The following is a 16092-nucleotide window of genomic DNA, read 5'->3' as shown; positions in this document are numbered from 1 at the left end:
CTTCCTCTGTTCACACATACACACACACACACACACACACACACACACATGCACGCACGCACACGCACATACACATTGTGCTGTAATACTGCATTCTAACTCCTTGGTTCAAGAGATATATAAACCTGTAAAGGACTTTTCCAACTCACCAGGAGATATAATCATCACATTGGTCTTACCCTGAGGTAGTTGAGGGTGAAATTTGTTAGCCCCATCCTGGTGATGTTTTTGGACAGCTGATCCAGGACCTGAGGATCTTGTGCCTAAACAGGAAAAAAGTCATACATTTTATCCTTGCAAGATGGTCTCAAGAAAGTCTCAGGCCCCAACCAGTTTGGCTCAGTGGATAGAGCGTCTGCCTGCTGACTGAAGGGTCCCAGGTTTGATTCCGGTCAAGGCCATGTACCTCCGTTGTGGGCACATCCCCAATGGGGGGTGTGCAGGAGGCAGCTGATCAATGTTTCTCTCTCATCGATGTTTCTAACTCTCTATCCCTGTCCCTTACTCGCTGTTAAAAAAAAAATCAATAAAATATATTTTTTAAAAAAGAAAATCTCAGACTGCACTACAGCTGCTAAGAAATGCAATCTTGACACTTGGTTTTCCTTAGAGGGCCAGTTTGCTGGAGATAATTTAATTTATGTTTCAAGACACATGCATATAATGCACAAGGAGACCTGTGGGTCAACAGTGCAAGACCTGAGGTCAGGGAGAGCCAAACGGAGTCAGATGTGCTTTCACATCTGGGGAGAAACAACTTCACTTGCTCTATGAGAGGCCCTGTGTCTTCAGGAGAAGGGATGTGAAGACCTGCCAGGACACCTCTAGGTCCTTTCTGGTTATGTGGCTTGTATTTATTGAACCTCCCATGTTCCAGGAAGAGCTGGTTCTATATAGAGATGCATCAGGTAGTCATGCTCTACATCAAGGAACTTACATTGTAGTCAGACAATAGGAGAATAATAAATAAGGGGAAAGATGTGGTTGCTGCTGCTACCAGCCAATTGTCATACTTGCAGAGGACCTTCTATGTGCCAGGCACTGTTCCATGTTCTTTAGATGCATTGACTCTTAGTCCTCAAACCAATTCTCTGAGATAGACTCTATTACTGTACTGATTTTATAGATGAGGGATTGGATGCATAGAAGTGTCATATCACTTGCCCAAGGTCACACAGGAGCAGGGATACAAACCTATGTGATCTCACTCCAGGGCCCAGGTTCCCGACTCTATTTTGAGAATAATAAGAGTGGCTACTCAGACTGCTTCAAGGAGATGTGAATTGGGCTTTGAAAATTGAGAAAACTTGGGTCATGAGAGGCTGAAGCAGTGGAGAAGGGGAGTGGGAGTGTGGGGGTGGTCACAGAAGAAAGCTCAAGGGCAGAGACCTGGTTAATCAGTCAGGAGGAGAGAGTTGAGGACCAGAGCCTTCAGGGATGGCCTGGAGGGATAATTAGGAGACAGTTGGCTTATCAGCCCAGGTTTGGGAGTCAGAGCCAGCTGAGTTGAAATCTTGATTTTACCACTTTCAGTCTAAAAATCATTGGGCAACTGATTGAACTTCTCTGAGCCTCAGTTTCCTCACTTGTAAAACAGGAATAATGAATGATAACTCACCTAAGTTACTTGGGGAGTTAATTATGATGCGCATAAAACATGCATCACAAGGCCTGGCATAGGAAACACCCAACAAGTGCCAGCTACTGTTAACATATTCTCTTTTGATTATCTTGGGTCTTAAAAATCAGGCTCAATAAGTGACTTTGCTCCCAAACCTTTTCACGGGAAATGCTTGCTGTATCACGTATGAAAGAGGAGGGACTTAATTAAGTAAATGCCTCGACTCCTTCAGGGACTGCACCTGACTAGCTCCCATCAAGTTTTCCCTTTAAAACATGTCTCTAGATTGGCATCAAATCCACCCTTGCACTTAATTGGTGTTCAATAAATTTGATGTGATTTATGTCCAGTGGAAACCAAGAGAACCCCAAATATCCCAGCTCATTCCAACACTGGTTAACAAGGGCCAATTCCTGTGGACACAGAGATGAGGTCCATGTGCTCCGTGTCTCCTCAGATGGTTCCAATCAAAACTGGAAACTGTTTTTCTTACTTCTTGTTTTATTTCTTCCCCTGATTATAAATAACGGGTTTATTAGCCCAGGCAGAGCATTACTCGATAATGACTGAACTGAATTAAAGAAAAGTACAAACTGTTTATTGAGGTAACCTCAATTTAAGAGTTTAAAATAATAAAGTTTCAAAAGAAAAAAAAGGCTCAGAATTCACCACACTCAAAACAAAGGAGGAGAAAAAGGGCCTATGGATTAAAATGGTTGAGGGAGAAACCCAACATTTAGAGTTCATTACGTAAAGTGTGAAGACTGCCGGAGTGCTTTCACAGAGAGACTGTACTTCTCCCGAGTGAAACGAGGGGAAATAGGGAAGAGAGTGGAAGAGAGAGGAAAGTACTTACATGCATGGCGAGAATACTTCTTGGGACCAGCTCTCTGTACTGTCTAATGGTAAAGTGCCACGTTTTTATTCTCATGAGATCGTCGAAGGTGAACTCCAGGATCAGTCTGCCTTCTGTACACACCTGGACGTGACAAATGACACACTCATTGGTTATGCACTCTGAGAACGCCATATTTTTGTTTTTGTTTTGGAGAATGAGTGATTTTTATTTCCATAGAATTACATCCCTGGGTTTTCAAAGCGCCATTTCCCTTAATCCAATCCTAGAAGAAGTGTAATTGGGATTTTGGGAGAGCTAAAAGCAAAGCCAGTGTCCAGAGTCTCGGTTCCATCTTGCATCTGGGCCCAGTTTAACATCAGGCTAGTTGTAGGCCATTACCCCATTGTGTGTGGGTGAATGCCAGGAAGAAGGGGCATGAGAGCCCCACAAGCCAGAAGTCAACCAAGAGCCAAGAGAGTGAACTCCTTTGTTCAGGGAATTATGTATCCAGAATCTTCCCATGCTTGCAGTGGCCAAGTCCATTTTGGCCAATGACCTGTTCCCAGGTGTGACTGACAAAAAGCGTCTTTACTAGTCCCTGCACCTTTTCTGGGAATGGGTAGTCTATCTCCCACATGTCCAGTCCCTTCCCCAGTGATCTGCTGGGAAGGAATGCATGGCTCCCCGGAGAGTGTAAAGCTGTAGCTTCCTGGCAAAACTGCCCAAATGACATGCCCATAATATTTGGCCTTCCCTTTGCTCCTTTCCTGTTATTAATAACTAGGTTAATTATAACAGTATTTCTCTCTCTCCCTTTCTCTCTTCCTTTCTCCCTTCCTTCCTTCCTTCCTTCCTTCCTTCCTTCCTTCCTTCCTTCCTTCCTTCCTTCCTTCCCTCCTCTTTTTTGCTAGCAATTTCATCTCTTTTCTCTCCTGTTACAGAGTGCAATGGAAGCCTGTTAGCAGAACATATCTATCCCCTTGACTCTGACATAATAATCTGCATTTCCTAGCGTATACCACCTTCCTGTACTGAAAGAGAATGCCATATTTTTGCCACTCACATGTCAGCTACTCAACATGGTCCCTTTGACTATCCTTGGATGGCTCTGGATCTTGACAAAATGGGACACTAGTGGCTTTTCCGTGGCATACTGAGGCAGGTACAAGCTAGTTAGTGGGTTCAAAGGGGAGTGTAGCTGCTTACCTGCCATGGTTATTAATGACCATATTAGCTGCGACTGAAACCCTGGGAGCCTCCATTTCCTCACTTGTAAATAATGAGCCCAAAACCCATCTTACAGCAAGATTATGTCCAAACCCATGGCACAGAATATGGACCCCACAAAGTAGTATCCTCCTACCAACCTTTCCCCCCTCTTTCATGATCCTTTGATAATAGGAGCTTGAGCTGTTGTTCTAATTTTAGTTAATCCTACTTTGGGAGAAAGTATCTAATAAAATTATTTATGCTGAAGTGTGGGATACTATAAGATTACCAAATCAGAGGTTCTCATTTCCAAAGAGAAATCCCAGAGGGCTTAACCCAAGGGTATGGGTATCAGTTTCTGACATGGAAGTTAGAAGCATATTTAGAGTCCATTCCTTAAATCACATCATATCAGCAATGACAAATTCTGCTTGCATAAAGGGCCAGCCTTTGGGAGGGGCGGTGGTGGCGGCGGCAAATTTATCTTTCTAAGAAAACTATATGTCATTAATAAAAAATACTTATTGGCGCTCTCTTCCTTGATAGACTGATTAATGATAGGGGAGCTTTTCAATCTTCTTTTGATATTCAAATCATTTTTTCCATGTAGTCATTATTTTATTTGCCTTTCTTTTCACTGCTAATGACTTATAAGTGGAAGAAAATACTAGGCACTCCCACAACCACCGAGCCTATTTTGACTATAGGATAGGCAGTGGCGGTCACACACTGGTCCAGCTTAAATCATTACAACTCATTATTCAGCCCATGCTGGCCTCAGGGTAGCAGTACAACATACTGGATGGAGGTTTTGGCATCAGAAAGTACTAGATTCAAATCCGGACTCTACTTTTCACTCATTTTGAAACTCTGGGGACATCAGATTCCCTAAATTCTAGTTTTCTCATCTGTAAAATGAGGATAAAAACATCCTCAGGCAGGGTTGTTGGAAAGATATATTAAAGGGAATTTTGTATGTAGATTGCCTAGGATTGCAGCAAGCACATACTAGGCTATAAACAACAGCTCTAATGATAAAAGAAATGCAATTGAAGAATTCAGAATCATAGACCAGTAGAGCTATCTGAGACCTAGTGGTTCAGGAGAGCTATCTCAGGGGCTCTGCTTAGAAGACCTTAGCCTCCACCTGGACTCTGAGATTCCTTCCCATCTTCTAGATTCAACCAGATCAGCTTTAGTTTTATTTGATTTCATACATTGAGCTTCTGATCAAGCTTTTTTGAAGAAAGATTTCCTATGCTAAAAACAAACATATAAAACCTTGGAAATCACTGCACTATACAAGTTTTTAGGAAAAAAACAACCACACATAAAAACAATAAGCTCAATAGGGAATGTGATCATTTCTAAAACTATAGTCTATGAATGCATTTAACAATTTATATCAACCTTTTATGAAATATTAACACTCATTTTTCCCTCTGGGAATCTAATACAAAAAAGCCACGATATTGAGTTCCAATTATGTCCTAGGCACTGGGTTTGGTGCTTTCGGTCGACTCTAATGTAAGGTAGTATTTTCTTTAAGCAAGCTGCAAAGACCAGTACAGGAGAATTAGCAGTGTGTGCTGATAGGGCACTACTTAAGACAGATGCTATGAATGCCTGCCATTTTCATTTTATCAAAGGTCTCAGAAGCACTGTAAGATAATTATTGGTAATCTGGGTGAAGACCCCTAACTCAAATCCAATTAGCAGAATCTGTGGGTAATTTCAGGCATTTGGGCACCTTGCCCCCACACTCCTCAGTTGAGTGGTCTTCAGAGCCTTGTTTCTGATCTTAGCTATGACAGTGGAGCCCCCGGAAATGGGAAAGACTTTAGTGTCCCCAAACCACTCCCCAGAGCATCTCAGCATTGGAATTAATTTACCAAGGGTTTCCAAAGAGTTACATGGAGATTAAGCCGCACCATCCCCCTGGGTGTTAGCATGACGGAAGCTACCTGCAGTGAAGGCTTTCACAAAAGGGAGGGGACCATCGCCAGCAAGTCACAGGGAAATACCTTGACAATACAGAACAGAAATATTTGGATGCTATAATCCTGTTTTGGTTTCCTTTAAGAAAGAAGATTATTGGGTGTTTAAACAGATACTAACCCAGTTAAATGTCATGCTTCTAAATGATCTCATTTATTTATTTTGTGTTTAGAAACCACAAACCCACATTAGAAGGAGGTTCTGGTTTACCGGTATTGGAATAGAATATAATGGGAAGACCTGGATGTGGTCCTTCTGATGAATGACTGCATTGGAGATCTGGAAGGCCAAGTTAAATTGTGTCTTTTGTTTTCTGTGAGATCACACACCACACTGGTTGAGGACACTTCTTGCAGTCAAACTGTCATGGGGGCTACAAACGGGAAAGTTGCAAGTAGCCTTGGGCTCCTCCTTTCTCAGCCAAAACCAAGGAGTCATTTTTACCCAGGGCAGATCATATGCGAGAGCACAGTCCTTAGAATCGAATCTGAGTTGACTGTGTGGGGTGTTTTTCTAAATGAAAGACTGTAGGAGAGTTTGGTCACTGCTGGTCTTCCCCAGGTAATTACACCCACAGCCTCCTCCCAAACCCTGTGCAACCTCTCCGCCTCCTGCCCCCATCTTGGAAGTTAAAGAAAATTGAAATGTTTGTGATTTATTTTAGAGGCAACAATCATCAAATGGAATGGAGGCATATTCAATATATATATATATATATCTTGTTTGGAAATGGTAAAAAATGGGCATAGCTTATACTGGAGAATGAATGTTTTCTACTTTCAGAAAAATTCTCTGCATTCCTCTTAATCAATTCAATTAATGTAGCTTTTATCTAAAGTTACCATTTAAAAAAAAAAATGCCTTTCACTTGGCATCCAAAATCAAAAGGGTCCCCAATTAAGAAAACATTTTCTGTTATGCCGAATTCATGTTACCATACTATGAGCTCTGACATTTTGTTTCTGTGGTAACCAAAATCAGCTGATTAGTTGGCATGGCAACCGAAAAGATGTAATCCCAGCAGACACACTCTAATCAATGCCCCCAGCACAGATGGTCTCCAGAGGATCAACAAGAAAGAGGCTGGCAGGCATTCAGCATGTCACGTGCTAGCTGGAGACTAGGCCAGGGATGAGAGAACTAAAAAAGAACATTTCTTAAACTAACTGGTAGCTTTTTAACCCTTTTCTTTCTCTGATTAATTGTGAAACAATACGGACCATGTAGTTACATATATAATACTCTATTTCATAGAGCTTTTATGAAATAAAATGTGCTTTTTAAATATGTATTTATTTAATTGTCTTGGTCTTTATGCCTGGAACAGTATGCATGGAATAGTGTTACAATAATAATTATTTTAGTTAGTAGACTACTAGCTTATTATAAAAGGACACAACTCAGGAACAGCCAGATGGAAGAGATGCATAGGGCAAAGTATGTGGGAAGGGATAAGGAGATTCCATACCCCGAGAGCTCCACTCTCCCCCAAAACCTATGTGTTTGCCAACCAGGAAGCACTGATTAGTGCTTTTAGATTAACAGTTGTATGAAGCTCATTGTACTTTACTTGGAGACACTGTTCGTGTAAATGCATATATATGCATATATTAGAGCAATATGGTTATTATCTGTAATAGTTTGGTTATTCAGAATAAGAGTACAAGGTCCAAATCCTGGATTGGCACATGGTATAACATGGCTCAGGGTAGAATGATGAGCTAATAGTCAAAGACAAGAATGAGTATTCAGATAGGTACACTTCCACGATATCTGGCTATAGTGACAAACAATTTCATCAAAATAATTGAGACCAAAAAACAAATAAATCTATGTTTATAGAAGTGATAAAGGTGTTAATGGCTATAATTATTGTTCTAATTTGTAAAACCTAAAAGTCACCCAACACATATCCCAGAGAGGGCTCATCTCAGCACCTGCCAGTATTGCACCCTTACATATAATTTGAGGGTCTTTGATTGTGAAAACCTTGGTGATTGCGCTTCTGATATTAAGCCTTGTTTTCTGTTTGATTTGAAATTGAATACAGAAAAGAAAGGCTTCCTAATGTGTGTTTTAAAATTCTAATTACATATTTACCCATAATCTATAATGTTGCGAGGCTCAGGAAATTGCAAAATGTGTACTATGCTCCTGAGGAATATTAAGTGTTACTGTTGATTAGGGCTGTGGCAGATTTTTGATTCACCAGTTGACCAAATTTTCATAAAAACAACTCAGAACCACTGGCTCAAATGCTACTTGGGGAATTAGAGTTTATTGATAGTCTAAATTAGAACAATGTGCTAAGTTATGCCATGTACTAACTAATAGTCAGTTCCCCCCCAAAAAACAAAGCACCAGCTTCCAAACTATTTCTCTTTGTGACACTGGAAGTTCATTAACCCACTGTTTTATACTAAATAGCCTGATTATTTTCTTACACGGAGATGAGTTATTTTTAATTAACATAAGAACAAAAGAAAAATGGGAAAGGTTCTTTGGGTTGTATAATAATCACTAAAGAGAGAAAAAAAAAGAGAACCCTTCAAATTTTCTAAAAATAAATGTGCATAATTAGAATCTGAACTAAGTCCACATAGCTAAGCTACATTTCCTAGAAAGTAATATTTCTCATCGCAGTATGGAAATATTCATTACAAGATTTGGCAGATGGTCTTGCCATGGAGGGAGAGTCAAATGAGTGATCTGAAGAATTGAAGATAGCCTGGCCTGTGTGACTCAGTAGGTTGAACATCATCCCATGGACCAGGAAGTCACTGGTTTGATTCCTACTCAGCGTACATGCCTGGGTGGTGGGCTTAATCCCCAGTAGGGGGTATACAAGAGGCAGCCGAATAATGATTCTTTCTTATTGATTTTTCTTTCTCTCTCTTCATCTCCCTTCCTCTCTCTGAAATCAATAAAAATATATTTTAAAAAATTAAAAAAATAAAGAATTGAAGCTTTAGGCTGGGAGAGCTGGGTCCAGGAGAATGCGCAGGTTTTCCTAGGGGGTGCCCTGGATGCCTGGACAACCACTCAGCCAACTGAGAGGGGAGCATTCCTGAATGAGGAAGAAAGCAATAGAGAAAACCCTAGTTCCTTCATTAGAATAATAATAATAAAAAAACCACTTTATCAATTCACCAGGAGAATGGGATTCTTTATTTATTTAATTTCAAAACAGCCCTGAATTGCCCTAACCAGTTTGGCTCAGTGGATAGAGTGTCGGCCTGCGGACTGAAGGGTCCTCGGTTCGACTCCAGTCAAGGGCATGTACCTTGGTTGCGGGCACATCCCCAGTTGGGGATGTGCAGGAGGCAGCTGATTGATGTTTCTCTCTCATTGATGTTTCTAACTCTCTATCACTCTCCCTTCCTCTCTGTAAAAAAATCAATAAAATATATTTAAAAAACAAACAAACAATCAAAAAAGCCCTGAATAAATAGCACTACATCTTCAGAGCAACTGACTATTGTCACTTATAGAAAAGTTTTGGCCTGAGAAAGAAAGAAATCGAGGAAATATATAAAAAGATGCCTGCAAGATACATTTTTCTACCAATGGCCACAGGTTTGGTAAATATCTCCTTCATTATGGCGAAAGTTTTATTTAATTATCATGGGTCCCCTCCTCCCCCTTAAAGCATAAGGAATTTGGGAGTTTTTCTTGAAATACCTACAAGTAACACTAAGTCTTAACAAAAATCTATAATAATAAAAGTTTAATATGCTAATTAGACCAGACGTCCTTCTGGGTGACCTTCCAGACGAAGCCACAGCAGCGGGGCTGAGGCAGAGGCAGCTGCCTCGGCAGCAGGGGCCAAGCCCCTTACATGAATTTCGTGCATCAGGCCTCTAGTAATAATAATAAAGATAATGAAGCAGCAGAGAAAGGCTTTCTCTGCAGTGTTGGACGCTGCAACACTAGACGTGGACTGTGGATCCATCTGATCTACAAGATTAAGTAGATGTGTTAAGTCTCCAAAATGAAATGAGACATAGACACATTAAACTGTCACCCAAGGGATCATTCCTTTCCACAGAGCAAACTCTTCCCAGCACCAGCCCTGCACACAGTGGGAAACTTCTTTGTCTCTGAATAACAACCTTCCTCTCTGCTCAACTGTCAAAGAGGAAGAAAGAGAAAACCCAGCTCCCACCTCACATTTAAAATGTCTATTAGCCAAGGCCAGATATCATATAATCAGTGGCATCTGATGATGTGCTTTTGCATTTTATGACCTTTCCCTTTGCCTTCGGTTTTTCACACCATCGTGAATAGCAGAAAGATGAAACTGCACCAACAAGATCAAGGAACACTTTAAACAATAAACACTTTATTTTTATTCTTTCAGCATATTGTGCATAAGCAACAAACACATCTTCTGTTTATAATTTGGGCTTTTGCAATTAACCCTGATAATTCAACTTTCCTTAACTATAAAAAGGGGGTGGCCATTTGTGTTTTCAATGAAAAGAGATAGCTGCTATCATTCATATTAAAAATTAATTTCACATTGAGTCTTAGTCAAAATGCAATGAACCGGTGTTCATTAAAATAAGCTTCTGTGCCTGGCTGGCATGGCTCAGTGGTTAACCATCGACCCATGAACCAGGAGGTCATGGTTCGATTCCTGGTCAGGGCACATGCCTGGGTTGTGGGCTTGATCCCCAGTAAGGGGCGTGCAGGAGGGAGCCAATCAATGATTCTCCCTCATTATTAATGTTTTTCCTTCTCCCTCTCCCTTCCTCTCTGAAATCAATAATAAAAAAATAAGCTTCTGTTTTGCCAGATTCTATGACTAAATATTTGCTCTTGCTATTTTTCTACTTGGGAGAATATGTAAAGGGGTTGACTCTAATGTTCCAGAAAGGTCTTTGTCCAGAGGAAGCACTCCATATGGCAATTATCTATGTATGGGAGAAGTCATAGGTGGGCTTTTTTTTTTTTCATTTCAAATCCTTCATAGGGCCTTGAATTCTGCCTCAATTTTTTATCTGATCCTCCTCCTTCTCTCCCCATGTTTCTCATTCTCTCTCTCACAACTTCTTGCTCACTTGCTGACTGACCAATCATAGAACTTCTCAGAATTTGGGAAAATCACCTTTAAGCTCCAAATTTCTTAAATTCTTTTATATTTTTATGTTTCTTAAAGATTACAGTTAGTTGAGTTATGGTAAGTTGGATTTTCCTCCTGTCCAGTTCACAATGAATTTAGCTTTAAGAGTGTTTAATTTCAGTAACATATAGAATTTCTTCAGAAACTAATGGTATTATGACAATCATTGTGATTCTATGTGGTCTTTGGATAAACTAGAGTGTATCTCCGAATCATTCTTTTACCTGTAGAAGATCTTTTGTATAAAAACTAACATTCTAAATTAGTAACCTGGGTTTAATAGGCAGCTGACCCTCTCTTGCCCTTAATTTTGAGGCTCTATCATGCTTGACTCCACCTTACATGCCCACAGCTGAGAACAAGAGTTAGCTGAGTTGCAAGCATAAAAGATCATCCCACAGGGCTGAAAGTGTCTAAGATATGAGACATCAGCTCAAAGTTCCGGAAGAAAGCTTCCATTATTATCCTTAAATACATGTAGAGAAGAACAAGCCATGTTGGAGATGGCCCCTTACCTTGGTAAACATGGGCTTCCCGTGCTGGGTGACCATCGCACACTGGTCACAGTCCACTGTGATGGATGAGTTGTGGTACGACTCCTTTGAGTGTTTGAGAATGTAATACAGGTCAGTCACCCCTCCTTCAAACACAGTGCTAAAGTAGCGGGGGATGAGGGTCCTGCCGATAGCTGGGAGAGAAACACAGACAAACAAAAAATGAATGAAAATATCCGGCTGGTCCCACACACCCCACACCATCTTCAGACCTGCAACTGGATACAAGTCTTCACAAGAGATAATGCCAGGAGACAAACTTCTCCTTACAAATAGTCATGACCCTTCTGGGTTATAGTTTATAAAATGAAATCCTCAGCTATTCAGACAAAAATTTGTACAGTCACCTCTCCAGATTTTGTGTCCTTTGAGAGTTGTGTGTGTGTCGGGGGAGGAGTAAGAGATCAACCAAAGGACTTGTATGCATGCATATAAGCATAACCAAAGGACACAAGACACTGGGGGGGGGGGGGGAGGGGGGGGAGGGCATGTGATGGGGGTAGGGAAGGCCGGGGGAAAGTCAATGGGGGAAAAAAAGGAGACATATGTACTACTATTTGTAACACTTTAAACAATAAAATAAAATTTTAAAAAAAGAAAGTCAATAGTGAAAGAGGTAGTATTTTTTAAAATTCATCTTTATTGTTGAAAGTATTAGAGATATACCCATTTTTCCCCATTTACCTCCCCTACCTCACCTTCACCCCCCATCCAGGTCTTCCCCACACTATTGTCTGTGTCCATGGGTTATGCATATATTCATATAAGTTCTTTAGCTAGTCTCTCCCCAAATCCATCCCCACCCCCACCTTCCCTCTGAGATTCGTCAGCCTGTTCCATGCTTCTGTGTTTCTATTTTATTCATCAGTTTATTTTGTTCATTAGATTCCACAAATGAGTGAGATCATGTGATACTTGTCTTTTTAAAGAATGGGAACAAGCACATTGATTACTTTGGACCTCATGTTTGTTCTCTAAGTGAACATATTTCCCCAAAATAAAACACACCCAACCCACTTGATTTTTTAATGGATTGCTTACAGGCCAGTTATTCAATCATGTTTTAGTAGTAGTTGTCATAATAATAAAAAAATTAATAATGTAGTGCTTGATAGTGTGTGAAGAGTTTTGGCATTCAGACTTGGATCTTCAGAACAACCCTGAGTATAGGGGGCTGAGACGAAAAAAAGTTATTATGAAAAGAAAAGAAAAAGGTTATTAGGAATGTTTCAAAGTCACATAACTTGTGAGTAGAAAACTGGGGTCTCTAATTCCAAATCTGCAAACACCCAAACAGTCACTCCTTCTGTCTCAAATCACTTTACTGAAGGGAAATCTTTAAACGTGAACTATACCTGCACATACAGAGATCCACACCTATGTCAGTACTGACTATTCATTCTGTCTGCTTCTGGAATTGGACAGAATATCTTTCTAGGATAAAAGGCCCATTTGAAGAGAATTTGGTACCTTCCACTTGGTCTAAATTGGTCTCCTTTATCCCTGTGCCCTGTCCTGCCCCATTTCAGTTGAACGATTGTTAAGTAGCCGGTTCTCTCTGATATATGATGCTTAGAAACAGCTAACAAGTCCTTTGCTTCAGCAGAGATTTTAAATCCTCTTACATTGAAAATCCCAACTCATAATATCAGGAATTTTGCCTATGTGCAGATTTGAGGCAAAGTACTAAAGCACCCTCAAGGGATCCCAGGTTTTTAATAAACCTCTTACATTCCCCATACATGGCCTCCTGAAAGACAAAAATAATATTTAAAATAAATAAATTACCAAAGAGAGCTTTAGTAGGAAAGATCATGCAGTCTTCACTTAAATGTTTTAAAATGGTTAACTTCATTTTAAAAGAATCAGTGTTAATCTATCCCATATGGATCTATATCTCTTTTGTACATGGACGAGGGGGAAAAAAACACATTATAAAAAGAATACCCTGCCAAACAGTTTTCTGAAACAATCTCTAAAGAATCCTGACATGGATGACTGGTCTCTGAATAATTTATAGAGTTGTTATTGCTTCATATTTACTGCAGTTAAAATCAATCAACAAATATGTTCTTCATATTCCTGGATCTTTGGCAATTCTATCTTAAATAATCCTTATACATACATTTCCTAAATCCTGCCTAATCCCCAATAGCACATGTTCACTCATTAAATACAAAATCCAAATAAAGAGTCATTTGAGTCCACCATACATGTACGCATGGCTTATATTGTAAAGAAAACTTGGTTAATGCGAAAAACCTTATTGTACTTTGCTAAACAGATAAAATATAGTTAAATGCATTTCAAATATTCTAACTTAAAACTACATACTACAAACGAGCTCTAGTCATTTGACATTTTTGGGGATCTGTACTGTGGAGAATAAATACAAACCATAAAAAAGTAGAAGCAGGGTGAAAATATTTCACCACTGTATCCAAGGAATTGTCCCAGGAAAAAGGTTACTGGATTAGACACATTGCAGTTTATTCATCATGAATCCTACACAATTTAATTCCTTTGCAGTAGCGTTTGCTATATATTATCATCATTTTCATTCATAGCTTAAGAAAAATTGAATGAGAAAATGTCAGAGATTCCTTAACTTTAAACCTAAATTATTAATTAGCTCTCCGACTCTAGAAAATGTACAAACTGTGAGGGAAAGATACCTGGAGGGAAAGGCAGCTTCACTTCATGGAGTACTTTCTAGCATTCTAGGAAATGGTTGCTATGGAGACCTGAGATGTGTTTTCAGCCCTTTTCCTTTGTGGGACTGTCCCCAGCATTTTCCCCATGCTCCTGTTTGGACCCTCACTCGCACAGCTCTGCTATTCACTGTAATAGACTGCACTCTGGGGGCCCCGCAGAACCACGGCAATGGTAGTCACATCGTCGTATGTGCAGTCTCCTCTCCTCAAATATGGGCTGGGTCCTGTGGTCTTCTTTAGCCAGTAGAATGTAGCACAAGTGGCCTGATGCCAGTTTGGGGCTAACCCTTAAAAAGAACTAGAGGCTTCCCCTTTGTGCTTAGGGGCAAGTCATGGAGATGTACAAAGTTCAACTTCTGTAAGGCTGCCATAGTGCAGGAAGCCCAACCTAGCCGTGCGGAACAGTCACGTGAAGGAGAACTGTGTCTTACAGCCAACAGCCCCAGCTGAGCCCCCAACCAACAGCCAGCACCAACTTATTTGTGTGAGTGAGGCTGTCGTGGGAGGTGGATGCTTGAGCTCCCATCGCGCTGCCTCAAGCTGATGTCACTTGGAGCAGAGATGTGCCGTCTCCCACATGCTTTGCCCAAATTGCAGAATCATGGGTAAGTGAAAGCAGTGTTTGTGCTTTTTAAGGAGCCCTTTTTTAATGTGCCAGTGAATAATCATGGCACCCTTGCAAATCCCTAGGCTGCAAAGAGGGCAGTTTTGCCACTGAAAACATATGAATATAGAAATACAGAAGCTCCCATCCAGAGGAAAGCAGACCGGAGAGACAGAGGGCCTCTGTGGACTGATTTGGGTCCTCGTCTTAGCTGGGACTGAAGGCAACTTTAGTCCTTGGAGGCCCTACTTCTGTGAGATGCGCCTGCTCCTCTCTTTTTTAAATGAAAAAATATATTAAAAATTTCTTTGAGTAAGTTGGGATTAACTTCCTGTTATTTGCAATCAGAGGAATCCTGATTCATGCTGTCCATTCTGTTACAGCATGGAACAAGGTAGTGAACACTGAGCTGAAAGAAAGCGATGAGAATGTGAATCTGCAAAAGATAGGAGTCTCTCTGTGTCAGAAGCTGAAGGGGATAAAAGGGTGTGTCAGAGACAGTATTAGTTTTCTACTCACACTAACAAATGATCACAAATTTAGTGACTTAATTTCTCTTTGCTTCTCACCTCACACAGTGTTCTGACAATCTGACTGGGTTTTGCTGGGCTAACAGGTGTCAGCCGGGCTACCTTCCTCTCTGGAGGCTCCAGGAGAGAATCCCTTTTCCTGCTTTTTTCCAGCATCGAGGCTGCTGCCACTCCTCAGCTATGGCCCTTCCCCCAGCCTCACATGCAACAATGGTCATGGAATCCTTATAGGGCATCACTCTTGCTCTCCCTGCTGCCTTCCTCTTCCATTTTTAAGGACCCTGGTGGCTGCCTTGTACCCACCCAAATAACCAGGATCATCTCCTATCTCAAGGTTCTTATTCAGGTCTGCAACGTTCCTTTTGCTAGTAAGGTAGCATAGTCCAGGGACTAGCACTGGACATCTCAGAGGGGGGCAATTGTGTTGCCTTCCACAGAGAATATCTTTGCCAAAGAGCTTCTGTTTTGCAAGGGAGATTAGTAAAAAATATAACTTGTGCACACACACACATGCATGCACACACAATGAGCAATATACAGATAATGTGCAGTGAATGGGAGAGACAACCAGAAAGAAAAACATCACATGTGCATGAGGAAGTCACTCTGCAGCTCATTCATTGATTCTGTAAACATTCACTGAGCCCAGAGTAGGTGCAAAGCTCCTTGGTAGGTGCTGGAAACACGGACAGACTACTGTCCCTATCCTTCAAACACACCTCTAACAAGAGAGTTAACAAGCATCTAAGTATCTATAATACAATGTGACAATGAAGCTAAGAAACAAATTTGTGATTTTGAACTCTTTGCCAGTTTCTTCTGACGCTCTAATTCAAAGTACAATTGTATTATTTTTGAAGCACTGAGAAGATTAAAATGTCCTTTTAATTTAATAAATC

General features: G+C 40.6%; 1 protein-coding gene across 11 annotated transcripts in view; it reads right to left on the bottom strand.

The window, feature by feature from the left end:
- Positions 1-16092, bottom strand: part of LDB2 (LIM domain binding 2) — a 448209-nt gene that overhangs the window by 183758 nt on the left and 248359 nt on the right. For all 11 annotated transcript variants that reach the window (XM_081098698.1, XM_081098704.1, XM_081098699.1 and 8 more), the window contains exons 3-5: positions 11307-11479; positions 2478-2600; positions 180-263 (exon numbers count right to left, since the gene is read on the bottom strand). In XM_081098698.1, the coding sequence (XP_080954824.1) occupies positions 180-263; positions 2478-2600; positions 11307-11479 (380 nt within the window). The remainder of the gene's footprint in view (positions 1-179; positions 264-2477; positions 2601-11306; positions 11480-16092) is intronic.

The sequence above is a fragment of the Myotis nattereri genome, assembly GCF_964212035.1.
Source record: "Myotis nattereri genome assembly, chromosome: 1".
In the NCBI taxonomy this organism is placed as follows: domain Eukaryota; kingdom Metazoa; phylum Chordata; class Mammalia; order Chiroptera; family Vespertilionidae; genus Myotis; species Myotis nattereri.
The sequence above is the reverse complement of the archived record's forward strand: the minus strand, read 5'-3'. Positions and strand labels throughout refer to the sequence as shown.